This window comes from Drosophila kikkawai, chromosome X (genome assembly GCF_030179895.1).
Source record: "Drosophila kikkawai strain 14028-0561.14 chromosome X, DkikHiC1v2, whole genome shotgun sequence".
NCBI lineage: Eukaryota > Metazoa > Arthropoda > Insecta > Diptera > Drosophilidae > Drosophila > Drosophila kikkawai.
The window spans coordinates 21,405,792-21,418,637 of record NC_091733.1 but is presented as its reverse complement, the minus strand read 5'-3'; the positions used below and the strand labels follow the sequence as shown (position 1 = coordinate 21,418,637).

At 48.7% G+C, this 12,846-nt stretch overlaps 2 protein-coding genes across 5 annotated transcripts; one reads left to right on the top strand and one right to left on the bottom strand.

Annotated features, from left to right (window-relative positions):
- Positions 1-77: 77 nt before the first annotated feature.
- Positions 78-2,813, bottom strand: LOC108079959 (probable ATP-dependent RNA helicase DDX10). Its single transcript, XM_017174520.2, has 2 exons — positions 2,299-2,813; positions 78-2,238 (listed from the first exon to the last, which is right to left on the bottom strand). The coding sequence occupies exons 1-2, from the start codon at positions 2,725-2,727 to the stop codon at positions 145-147; spliced, it is 2,523 nt and encodes an 840-aa protein (XP_017030009.1). The 5' UTR covers positions 2,728-2,813; the 3' UTR covers positions 78-144.
- Positions 2,814-3,291: 478 nt separating this feature from the next.
- sol (small optic lobes) lies at positions 3,292-11,800 on the top strand. 4 transcript variants are annotated; one of them, XM_017174504.3, is made up of 9 exons: positions 3,292-3,876; positions 5,036-5,748; positions 6,466-7,423; positions 7,792-8,015; positions 8,085-9,673; positions 9,746-10,252; positions 10,324-10,590; positions 10,659-10,801; positions 10,870-11,800. In XM_017174504.3, the coding sequence occupies exons 1-9, from the start codon at positions 3,620-3,622 to the stop codon at positions 11,045-11,047; spliced, it is 4,836 nt and encodes a 1,611-aa protein (XP_017029993.1). In that variant the 5' UTR covers positions 3,292-3,619; the 3' UTR covers positions 11,048-11,800. The 4 variants fall into 4 exon arrangements, with proteins under 4 accessions (XP_017029993.1, XP_017029994.1, XP_017029995.1 ...); XM_017174505.3 differs by lacking the exons at positions 5,036-5,748; positions 6,466-7,423; XM_070287946.1 differs by lacking the exons at positions 3,292-3,876; positions 5,036-5,748 and having other exon boundaries at positions 6,677-6,815.
- Positions 11,801-12,846: the final 1,046 nt, after the last annotated feature.

The window sequence follows — 12,846 nt, the reverse complement described above, 5'->3', positions numbered from 1 at the left end:
CAATACTTTCCCTTGATTATTTAGTTAAATATTAAATTAAAAAAATATATTTTTTTTCAATAAAAACAATTTTTATTAAATTACAAATTATGAATAAGCAGTAATTGGCATTAATTTATTCACACAGTCGTGTTGTCCCTTAAGTTAGCTACCCAAAAGACTGGCCGCTATGGCCTCGGTGTCCATCAGAGTCATCTTATTCGTTAGCTTGGATCTTTTGTAGGCGGGTTCATCCTCAGAAAGGGAGTCCTCGTCCTCGCTTTCGTCCCTAACGGACGCTTCAGCATCGGACTCGGATTCAGATGGCTCTTGCTCTTGACTGGTCTTGGTTTTGTACACCTTGTCGGGATCTGGCAGCCAAGAGAGGTCTACGGAGTGGTCACTCTCGCTGTCATCAGCGCCTGCCTCATCCTCCTCCTCCTCCTCCTCTTCGTCACTGCCCTTGGCCTGCTCCGCCTTCTTCCGCAGCTTGTCGCGCTGCAGCTTATGTCGTTTTTTAACCAATTCCCGGAATCTCTGTTTATCGTACTGATCCTCCTCGGTGAGCAGAGCCTTGGACAGCACCAGATCAATGCCGCCATCGTCGTCCTTGTCGCCGGAACGCTGCCTGGCACTCAGCGCCTTCATCTGGCTGCGTTCATCGGCCAATGTTTCGCCCTCGTCATCGAATTTGAGCTTGGAGTTGACCTGAAGGTTCTTCTTCAAGGCCTTCTTGGCCAGGGAGGCCTTGGTAACCAGCTTCTCTCGCTTGGGGACCACCAGCGGCTCCTCCGACTCGTCCTGGTCTCCACCGGCAACGTCTAGTTCCAGGTCCACTGGCTCTCCCTCGACATCGTGATCCTTTCGCTTGACTTTGATAAAGTCCTCGTCATCCGAATCATCTTCGCTTTCGCTAGCCCCACCGAAGCTCTGCTGTTTGCTGATCTTGGGTAGAACAGGAGTAGCAGCAGCTGCAGCTGCGGAATCAGGAACTTCATCACCCTTCTCCTTCTGCTGCTGGAGTTGCTTCTGTCGCCACAGGAATTTCTCGAGAAAGGGTACTCGCGGCGTCACCGCCAAGCCCAGTGACTGAGCGAACGCGTCCAGATCCAAGCTAAACACATTGAAGAGACGCTTGTTGCGCATCAGGAACACAGACTTCAAGTACGATAGGAAGGCACGCTGGGCGGTGGCCCTCAGCTCGGGGAATTGGGCCAGAAAAGCCTCGATCTTGACGCGCGGCGAGAAGAGCTTCTTGGGATCGATCTGTACGCAGCGAATGTTCAAATTCAGTTGCTCCTTTAGGGCACTGATCATGTACTCCTCCTCGCTGGGCGTCAGGACCAAAAGGCACTCGCCACGCGTCTTGTTGCGTGCGGAACGACCCGCCCGATGGATGTACTGGGAGACATCCTCGGGACAATCCAATTGCACCACCCAGTTGACGGCGGGAAAGTCGAGGCCGCGTGATGCCACGTCCGTGGAAAACATGACAACGTGGCTCTTGCGCAAAAAGTCCTCGTATATGGCAATGCGACGATCCTGGTGCAGGGTACCGTATAGCGCAAGAAGGGGGCTGCCCGGGCGGAGCTTGCAGAAGATCTCGTACAGATACTTGGCCTGCTTGCAGCTGGCCACAAACACAATGATCTTTTGCTTCAGATGATTCTTGATGAACGACCACAGCATGGTGATTTTGTCCTCCAAATTAAGCACCACATAGCTCTGTTGCAGTAGCTCGGGAACGGCCAGAACAGCCGCCTTCGATGTGGAAGCAGCAGCTGCTCCTTCTCCTCCAACTCCACCTCCGTAGCCCACATAGACCGGCTCCTTGAGATTAAGCCTGGCCAGATCCTGGACCGTGTTCGTTTGTGTGGCCGAAAACAGCAGCGTCTGCCGCTCTGGCGGAAAATTCTCGATAATTGAGTTCAGGGTCTTCTGAAAGCCCATGTCCAGGCATCGATCTGCCTCGTCCAGGACCAGCATTTCCATGGTGCTTGTGTTGAACAGCGGATTCTCGTCCATGTGCTGCAGCAGGCGGCCGGGTGTGCAGATCAGAATGTTGCACTGATCCATCCGCGTGCGCTCAAACTTTAGGTTCTTGCCGCCAATGATGAGACCGGCGGAGAAGTCATGGTGCTTGCCAACCTTCTTCAGCGTCTCGAAAATCTGGTAGGCCAGTTCCCGTGTGGGTGAGATGATGATCGCTCCGACGCCATCGGTGCGCGACCACTTGTTCATGAACAGGTGCTCCAGGACCTGAGAGAAAAGCCGTTTTATAAGGATTTCTACGAGTAGGTAGTGAGGGATTCAACTTACGGGTATGAGAAAGGCCAGGGTTTTGCCGCTGCCAGTGACCGCCGCTCCGAGCACATCCTTGCCCAGCAGTGCCGGACCGATGCTCTCGCGCTGCACCTGCGTGGGATGCACAAACTTGGACTCCGCCAGGGCCTTCAGCGTCTTGCGCGACAGCGGAAACTGTGCAAACTTCTTGATGGCCTCGGCATCGATCTCGGCATACTTGGCCCGCAGTTCCCCGATCTCAGTATCGGTGGCGGCCAGTTTCGATTTCTTAATGTCCTCCCGTGGTCGCTTTAGCTGCCTGTTGTTGCCGTTTTGCCTTTGGTTGCCTTGATTGCCGCCATTTCCCCTGCCTTTTGTGGCTTCCTTCTTGCCCTTTACTTGGCCTGTTCCCGGCTTGAACCGCGGACCCGGCTTGCCCGGTCCCTTGGGTTTCTGTCGCTGCATTCCCTGTTAACTTGGCCAAAATTGGATGTTTGATCCGTGGATTAATTGAAACTCGCACGCGGTTGGGAATTAGAGATGGAAGTAATTTGGTTGTCATCGAAGGCACCGCGACAATATCGATATCTGGATACTATCGATCGTTTGCATACTATCGCCCCATTCAAAATAAATTGAAAACTGAGTTTAATTAACATTTGAATTTATTGCTCAGTCAACGTTAAAATGTTTATATTTTTTAAATTAAAATTTGCTAATAATAAAAATAAGCAAGTTGGCAGTCCCAAGACCAGCCCCTCAACCAGGGCTTGCAACGCGTTGACAACCCTGGCTGCAACGGTTAAAATTAAAAAATCGGCAATTTACTTAGAAATTAAGCAAGAGGAGTACACAAAAACCTGTTCACCTTCGTGTGAGTTTAACAAATTACAAATAAAAAACTGTAGTCTGCAAATTCAAAAATTTTATCCAATCTAGATGTATTTTTAGCTATCACCACAGTTTTTTTGGCTTTTTATAGCCATTTTCAAAAGCTAGTTAAGCTTTTTTTTTTTACGACCCGACGAGTTGGCAGCACTGACAGAGACGGAGAACGCTGTTGGACTGGAATCCAATTGGAATCGCCTCGGTGCTCGTTTCGGTCCCGGGCTGTGATCGATCTCCTCGATCTCCGCACCCCGCACCAACAACATCAGCATCAACATCAACATTACACCTCTTGAGCCACCAGTTCCATCAGTCAGCCAGCAGCCAGCCAGTCAGCCAACAACAACCACCTACACCACACACGCACATTCACATATATACATATACAAAGCACACACACACATCGCAGTAACAGCAACAGAAGCAGCAGCAACAACAACAACGAAAACAGGAGTTGGAGCTCCTTGAAATGGGCACCATCTCATCCGTGCTGCAGTGGTCGTGCACCAAGTGCAACACGATCAATCCCACGGAATCGCTCAAGTGCTTCAACTGTGGCACCGTGCGCAAGGTCTTCCCCAATCCTATTCAGCAGCATCAGACGCAGCAGCAGCGGCGAATAGCAGGAGGAGGAGGAGGAGCAGGAGGAGTTGCTGGAACTGGAGCCTGGCCAGCTGATGGAGTCGAGCAGTCGGCGGATAAGGATAAGGGCAAGGCGGTTGCCAGGTAAGCAAGAGAAGGAGACGCTAGAAGGGGGTCAGGAGCAGATAAAGGAGCGCCAGCAGGAGCGAGAGCGGGAACGGGAGCAGCAGCGGTCGCCACAAAAACAAACAGCCTGTTTCTGCTCCTCTGTCTCTGGTTGTGTAGGTGTGCGTGTGTGTGTGATTTTTGTGTTTGTGTGCGAGAGCAGGTCCAGAGCTGCCTGATTTATTTTTCTTAGCCAAACAAAAGGATTGCTTGACTCTGATTAGAATTAAATAGTTTAGGATTATTAATGAAGGACTTTTTGTAAGACTTAAAACTCTGTAATATTTACTTCCCATGATTGGCGACTAATTGCTTCTTGAGCTCTTTCCGTTATGGATGCTGTGAAGGATATTAACAAAGCTGCACATTTTCGGGACAGACACCGCCCGCAAAGGATTACAAAAGCAAGTGTGGAAAATCTCCCTGTGTCAGATATATCCGTTATGATTACTAAATTAATTAATTTCAAATAATAATTAGCCATACCAAATATTTTAAAGAAATTAAAATCATAAAAAGCTCTCCACACTCAAGTTGATCAGTTTTGGCTACAAAAAAGAAAAACAAAAACTCCTTAAAAGCCAGCACTGGCGATTGTCCCTGAGCGAGTGTGTGTGTGTCTCGTGCGTGTATGTGTTTGTGCATGTATACACAGCGGCAGCGACAGAAGCAACAACAAAACGGGCGAGGAGAGCAGCGAGAATTGGGGAAAATCGATTTGGATAAAGAGGCATTGTTTACAAGTTTATCGATTGGCGGACAAGCGGAGACGAGCGACGAACGGAGGACTGACGAGCAGTGTTGTCCACTTTTTACCGTAAAAAAGCTTATTTTGATGGGTTAGTCGGTGAAAAACAACTGACAATGTTGAAGAAATAGGAACCATTATTTACAATAACCATTCAGTCGTTATTTCATACCCTGGACACTTGATATGTAGTAGGCAAACAAAAGTTTAATGGAAAATGCAAGAAAGCCAGATTCGATGGGAAAAGCTGAAGTGACAACACTGGTCATTGAGTTAACCTTAGCTGCGGAGGAACTGGCGAAACGAGTCCTGAAAGGAAATAATCGAAAACCCGCTCATCCAAATCCCAGATCCAAATCCAAAAAGCGAAACCCTTTTCCCTTATTGCAGGAGCGAGTACAAGCATGTGTACAAGTCGCTGCTGCGCGGATGCCTGAAGCGGCCGCAAAGGAACAGCCAGAACCTGCCCGCCAACTGTGTGGATTGCGAGGATACGCGCAAGTACATCAAGAGCTCCATCGAGCTCTATCGCCACTTCTCCAATCCGGCACTGAACCGGCGTTGGGTCTGCCACGCCTGCACCACCGACAACAGCTCCGTCACCTGGCATTGTCTCATCTGTGACACGGTTAGCTATCTGGCGCCCATCTACAAGGACGGCATTAGTGGTGGCGGCGGCGGTGGCGGGGGAGGTGATCGGGGCCAGGAGCTAGCCGGCAGTTTGGGCAATCGGGGCGAGCTGCTGGCGGATAGCCATCATCACCACCAGCAACAACTGCATCAGCTGCACCATCACAATCACCAGGAGGAGGAGGAACAGCATCCCAGCTCGCATCCGCCCCAGCTACAGTCACATTCCCAGCACTCGCACAAGCGACTGCTGAAAAGCAGCAGCAGATCGGGATCGGGATCGGGATCGGGATCTGGCTCCGGCTCAGGTTCAGGATTGGCGGCATCGGGTGGACTAAGACGCACCCAAAGCCTAAGCACTGCTATCGATAAGAGCGCCTCCGGGCGCAGCTGTCACATCTGTTATGCGAATAACCAGAGCAAGGACATCTTCAACCTGCCGCAGGTTAAGCCATCGCCACAGCTGACGACAGGTGGGTGTGAGCAGACATTTCGGCAGACATTTTTAAAATGTTTTTCATTTATTATATAGTTTTTTTAATGGCATATTTTTTTATTTTTTAATTTAATTTTTTGTATCTCTAGTAAAATCTCCCAGTGATTTTTAAAGGAAATCCTCATAGTAAAAGACTAGAAAATTAATAATAATAATAAATTAATAGTAAATATTAAAAATAATATATAATGAAAATAATAAATATTATAAAAAATAATAATAATACAAATAAAAAATAATAAATATAATAAATAATAGTTATAAATTATAATAATATTAATAACCAAAATTTAGCTACACAAATAAGTTAAGCTAGTTTTTTATAAGTTTAAAATTTTTTTTTTTTTTACCATATAGTTTTTTAAATGACATTTTTATTTCTTAATTTAATTGTATATTTTTTTATCTCCGTAAAATATTACAATGGATCCTAGTGATTTTTAATGGGAATCCTCATAGTAAAAAAACAATAGAAAACAAATACTAAATAATAATATTAAAAATAAATATTTTGCTACATAATTAATTAATTTTCAAGGGGTTTTAATAAATAAATTTTTAATTTCTAAAATAATATTATATATATAATTAACAATATATTATTAAAATTACTATTAATTCTTATTAAGCGGCTTATACAAGATTTATTATCTTTTGAAGCTCACACATAATTTTCATAAATTTTCCCGCACAGGCACTCCACCCATCGTGGCCGCTTGCAGCAACTCCCGGTTCGCCATCGCCAACGATACGTTTTGCCGGCGCAAGCAGAACAACAACAATAAGAACCAGAACCACAAGGTGGTGCGCGAGAGCGGGGCCAAGCGGAAGTACAACTTCACCATTACCACGCTCTCGCGCTCAGCGACCAAGGATGCACCACACAATCCGGCGAAGCCCCAGCGCCAGCCCCTGAATCTCCATCAGCAGCTGCAGCAGAAGCATCAAACCCAAAACCAGAGCCAGAATCAGAGCCAGAACCAGAACCAAGGCCAGGGCCAGGGTCAGCAGCTGCAGCGGAAAGTGCAGCGAGAGCCAGCAGCAGTGAGTATGAATCCATCGCAGTTCACCATTCCGCGGAACGGCGTCTTCATAGCCGTCAATGAGTGGTCGGAGCCAGCGGCAGCCAGCTCCAGTTCCAGTTCGAGTCATCATCATCACCATAGCAACTGCATCAACAACAACAACAACAACAACATCAGCAGCAGTAGCAGCAGCAGCAACAATACCAGCAACGGAAACAGCAACAAGTTGTATGAGAACGAGTGCGTAGCTTTGGCCCAGCAGCAGCTGAGAGCAGCTGCTTCCCAGGCAGCCCAGGCAGCTGCCACGGCGGTGGCCATTGCCAGTTCGGATAACCCAGTTTCAGTGCCCATTTACGCGCAAGTCAACAAGCAGCACAAGCTCAAGAAGAAGCAGCAACAACAACAGATCAGCGCCAGCAACGAATGTACGCAGGCGAACAACAATGGCAGCAGCGGAGGAGAGACCAGTGATCTCACCAACAGCGAATCCATGACCAGGCTAGCAGCCAGCACCGATGGCAGTGGCGGTGCCAGCGGCGAGGCCAGCGAGTCTGAGCTGCAGATTGAAGAGCATTCTATCTACGCCAAGGTGTGGAAGGGACCACGCAAGGCGACCGAATCGAAAATGTAATGCCAGGGGAATTGATACCCTCCCCTCCGGGTTCCTCCAGTTTCCCCCAGTTCCCTGCAGTTCCTCTTTGTTTTCCGCTTATCATCAGTTTTGATAATGTTTTTGTTTTTGATTTTTTTTTTTAGTTGTTTTGTTTGCTGCTGCTGATTATTATTTATTTGCGCTGGCGCTTAGTCATACTCCCAGCTAGCCTTCTATTCTGTTTGTAAATCGTTTTCTTTGGTTTTCTCCAGCTTCTGGCCTTCCCCCTTAAGCTTCTGAATTTTATTTAATTTATATTTCATATTTATTTTGCTTGAACTCCCTTCTATAGTCTACATTAAACATTAATCACTAGGAAATTTGTACATTTCTAAACTTGCAGCACGCATGAGCCACCAGGGGGCAGCGGTCGCCTGATAGTTGCCAGCGCCACAGCAGCAGCCGGAGCAGCAGCTGGCCTTCGTCAGGACAATAAAGGCAGCAACGGCAGCCGCAGCAAGATGTGGACATGCATCAAATGTTCCTATGCCTACAATCGACTCTGGCTGCAGACGTGCGAGATGTGCGAGGCCAAGGTGGAGCAGCAGCAGCAGCAGCAGCAGGCAGGTGGGTTATCCTTCTCCACAGGGATCTAGGATTTAATAATCAATTATCCCCACCTTTGACTCTCTCCAGAAACACCCCGCGACGAGCCGTGGACGTGCAAAAAGTGCACACTGGTCAACTACTCAACGGCCATGGCCTGTGTTGTCTGCGGCGGATCCAAGCTGAAGAGCATCTCCTCCATTGAGGACATGACGCTGCGCAAGGGCGAGTTTTGGACCTGCAGCCACTGTACCCTTAAGAACTCGCTCCATTCGCCGGTGTGCAGTGCCTGCAAGTCACTCCGCCAGCCGCAGCTATCCATGGCCATGGAGGCAGTACGTGAACGCCCAGATGGTCAGTCATACGAGGAGCAGGATGCCAGTGCAGCTCCTGGAGGCTCAAGTGGCGGTGTCGAGGTGAAAACCCCCACATCTCTGAATCTTCCTTTGCCACCTGTTTCGCTGCCTATGCCCTTGCTGCAGATACCAGCGGCTTCGGCGCCAGGACATCGTGGCTCGCGCAGTCCCTCGCCCAGGATGCAGCAGCAGCAGCAGCTGCCGCCGCTCCAGCAACAGCAACAGCTGCAGCAGCGCAGCTCCTCGGGTGCCATACCCAAGCGTCATAGCACCGGCGGATCCATTGTGCCCAGGAATATCTCCATTGCCGGCCTGGCCAGCTACAATATTCAGCAGGGTCAAGGTGTGGCCTCCGCCTCGGTGGCCGTTGCAGGAGTTGGCCCAACCGCCAGCTCCAGTTCCAGTTCCAGCACTGCCAAAAAGTGGCAATGTCCGGCATGCACGTACGAGAACTGTGCCGCTTCCGTTGTCTGTGACATCTGCTCCAGTCCGCGTGGCTTGGCCACCGCTGTCTTGGGTGAAGCCCTGGCCAGAAAATCGATACGCGTGGCCCTCACACCGGCGGACATTCGGCAGGAGAGCAAGCTAATGGAGAATCTGCGCCAGCTGGAGGAGACCGAGGCGCTGACCAAGTGGCAGAACATCATCCAGTATTGTCGTGACAACAATGAGCTCTTTGTCGACGACTCATTTCCGCCGGCCCCGAAGAGCCTCTACTACAATCCGGCTGGGGGAGCCGCCGAGGGTAATCCCGTGGTGCAATGGCGTCGTCCGCACGAGATCAATTGCGATGGCGGTGCGTATCCGCCGTGGGCGGTCTTTCGAACGCCCCTGCCCTCGGATATTTGCCAGGGCGTCCTTGGGAACTGTTGGCTGCTCAGCGCTTTGGCCGTGCTGGCGGAACGGGAGGATCTCGTGAAGGAGGTGCTGGTCACCAAGGAGATATGTGGCCAGGGGGCGTACCAGGTGCGCCTCTGCAAGGACGGCAAATGGACGACGGTGCTGGTCGATGATCTGCTGCCGTGCGACAAGCGCGGTCATCTTGTCTACTCGCAGGCCAAGCGCAAGCAGCTGTGGGTGCCGCTGATCGAGAAGGCGGTGGCCAAGATCCATGGCTGCTACGAAGCTCTCGTATCGGGGCGAGCGATCGAGGGACTGGCCACGCTGACGGGAGCGCCCTGCGAGAGCATACCGCTGCAGGCGAGCAGCCTGCCCATGCCCAGCGAGGATGAGCTGGACAAGGACCTGATCTGGGCCCAGCTGCTAAGTTCGCGCTGTGTGCGATTCCTCATGGGCGCCAGCTGCGGTGGCGGTAACATGAAGGTGAGTGTTTACCCACCCTCTTCCCCGCCGTTTCCATAGCCTTTGCATCCCCCATTCTTATCCTCTTAAAAGGTGGATGAGGAGGAGTACCAGCAGAAGGGATTGAGGCCACGACACGCCTACTCCGTGCTGGACGTAAAGGACATCCAGGGCCATCGGCTACTGAAGCTGCGCAACCCATGGGGCCATTATTCGTGGCGCGGCGATTGGTCGGATGACTCCTCGCTGTGGACCGATGATCTGCGCGATGCTTTAATGCCGCACGGCGCCAGCGAGGGCGTCTTCTGGATCTCGTTTGAGGATGTCCTAAACTACTTTGACTGCATAGATATCTGCAAGGTGCGTTCCGGCTGGAACGAGGTCCGGCTGCAGGGCACACTCCAGCCGCTGTGCTCCATTTCGTGTGTACTGCTCACCGTCCTGGAGCCAACGGAGGCGGAGTTTACGCTTTTTCAGGAGGGGCAGCGCAATTCAGAGAAATCGCAGCGATCGCAGCTGGACCTGTGCGTTGTGATATTTCGCACCAGATCACCGGCAGCGCCGGAAATAGGTCGTTTGGTGGAGCATAGTAAGCGGCAGGTAACTAAGTTTCGTCTCTGAATTACAACTGAAAGCCATCTCTCACCTAATCCCATGCCCATCCTTCGCAGGTTCGCGGCTTCGTTGGCTGCCACAAGATGCTGGAGCGTGACATCTATCTGCTCGTCTGCCTGGCCTTCAACCACTGGCACACGGGCATCGAGGATCCGCACCAGTATCCGCAGTGCATCTTGGCTATCCACAGCTCCAAGCGCCTGCTTGTCGAGCAGATCAGCCCCTCGCCGCACCTCCTGGCTGATGCCATCATCAGCCTAACCCTGACCAAGGGACAGCGGCATGAGGGGCGCGAGGGCATGACTGCCTATTACCTGACCAAGGCGAGTAGCAGTGTTGGAGCTATGCAGCTTTGGAGAGCATCGCCTAAACCAAGGCTTATCTTTTGCAGGGCTGGGCAGGTCTGGTTGTGATGGTGGAGAACCGGCACGAGAACAAGTGGATTCACGTCAAGTGCGACTGCCAGGAGAGCTACAATGTGGTGTCCACGCGCGGCGAACTTAAGACGGTGGACTCGGTGCCTCCGCTTCAAAGGTGTGTCTCTATATATTCCCTATGCTTATATTTCTTTTTTCACTTCCAATATCGAATTTAACCCACAGACAAGTGATCATTGTGCTGACGCAGCTGGAGGGCAGCGGTGGCTTTAGCATTGCCCACCGGCTGACCCATCGACTGGCCAATTCGCGCGGCCTCCATGATTGGGGGCCGCCGGGAGCTACGCACTGCCCGCCCATCGAGAATGTCCATGGTCTGCATGCGCCGCGGCTGATCACCTAGGCAGGCTGCAGGCTGCAGATCTCCAGGCAGCAGGCTGTGTCTCCCTGTGCTTGTGCTTGTGTGTATTTTCCGTTCATTTCTCAGTCCCCACTCTAGTCGACGCCCTTCAGTACCAAACCTCAGGAATGCCCGAGGATTTAAGCCATTTCGAAAGGAGTTCCCGAGGATTTTCGGAAGGAATTTGTTCAGAGCTTGACCATGAAGTCTGGAATTCCAAGTTCCTGAGGAATACCTTAGGTATTTTCTACGGAATTCCCCAGGAAGTTTCTTGGGAATTCTTGAGGAATTCCTCCAGAACATGTATAGAATTTTTGTCGGGTATTTCGATTTGAACCGCCGGGAATCGAACGGGAAATTTTCCATAAGTTATGGTACTGTAGGGCTTGTTTTTTTTTTTTTTTGTAAACGTATCAAGCAAGCAAGCAAGCGAGAAACCAAAACCAAAACGAGCAAACCAATCGTATATGTATATGTGTTAAGATCCGAAGCGGATCGAATCGAATCGAATGGGATGGAGAGGCGAATGGAGACGGAGATTCGAGGTTGATATTGAGATGCGGCGCAATCCGAGGAGCTCCGGAGAGCGGTAAACTCGACACGATTCCCTCGAGATCAATAAATGATAGGTTTTTGATGTGAGCGCCGATGATAATGGATTATGGATATATATAGATATGTATTATGAATTTAAGTGCATCCAATATTAATATGTGTATTGTTTTAAAAATAAAGACTACAAGTTATAAAATCCAAGCTGGCAGTCTGAAATTCAATTCCAAACAGTAGTTCAGTGATGAAAAGCCTCATTTTTTTTACGTTAGAAATAAAGATATATATATATAAAAGATATACACAGTAGAGCGGTAGGCCATAGCAGCCAACTTGTAGTTTTAACTATAAGTGAGCATTATATAAATAAATAAATCAATATAAAAGATATATAAACAAAAATTAAATAAATAAAAAATAAATAGTTATACTGTGTGTATAGTAGACAATGTCCTTATCAAAAAGATTCTGCTTTATTTGGTTTGATATTTTATGGCCTGAGTACACAAAAGTATTCCTCGTGCTCGCGGGCCTCAAACTCCTTCAACTGAGCCCTCAAAAAAAAAAACAAGCGCCACGCAAAAAGGGAGTAAAAACCAAAATTAAAATAAACAAATAATAAAAAAAATAAAATAAAAACAGGTGAGGAGTGACTGCGCTGAGCCTTGTCCTGGGCTGCTTATTTATAGGTCCTGGAAGTGACGTTTAGATTGCATGACCATATAAATTTAACGAATTTCCCGTTACTTGTAGGGTTTTTTGAAAATACTCAAAAAGTCTCTCTAATGCCAAGTTCCAAATTAAAATGTGACTGCACTGGAGCGTTGTTGACCCGTGAGTCAAGGCACTGGTCAAAAGGTCAAACGAAAAATCAAGTGATAACTACTCCTTATGACCTAATAACTATAAAATAAGGATTTTTTTGGATTTTGGAGAAATCAATCTGGTGTCAAAATAATGCAACATTTAACTTTAATATATGTCCTATATATACAGCTAAAACTCTATTCTGTTTTCCTGGAATATAACAGTTTAGCACAAAAAGATGCAATATTTTGATCAAAAAATTGAGATTTTTCACGAAAACTTAATCTGGTGTCAAAATAATGCAAGCTTTCACTGTTAATATACGCTATGTATAGCTAAAATTTGTCTATATACCTGGAATATAACAGTTTAGCACAATAAATGCGATTTTTTCAGGATAAAATAATCTGGTAATGCGTGATTCAATGTTAATATATGCAATA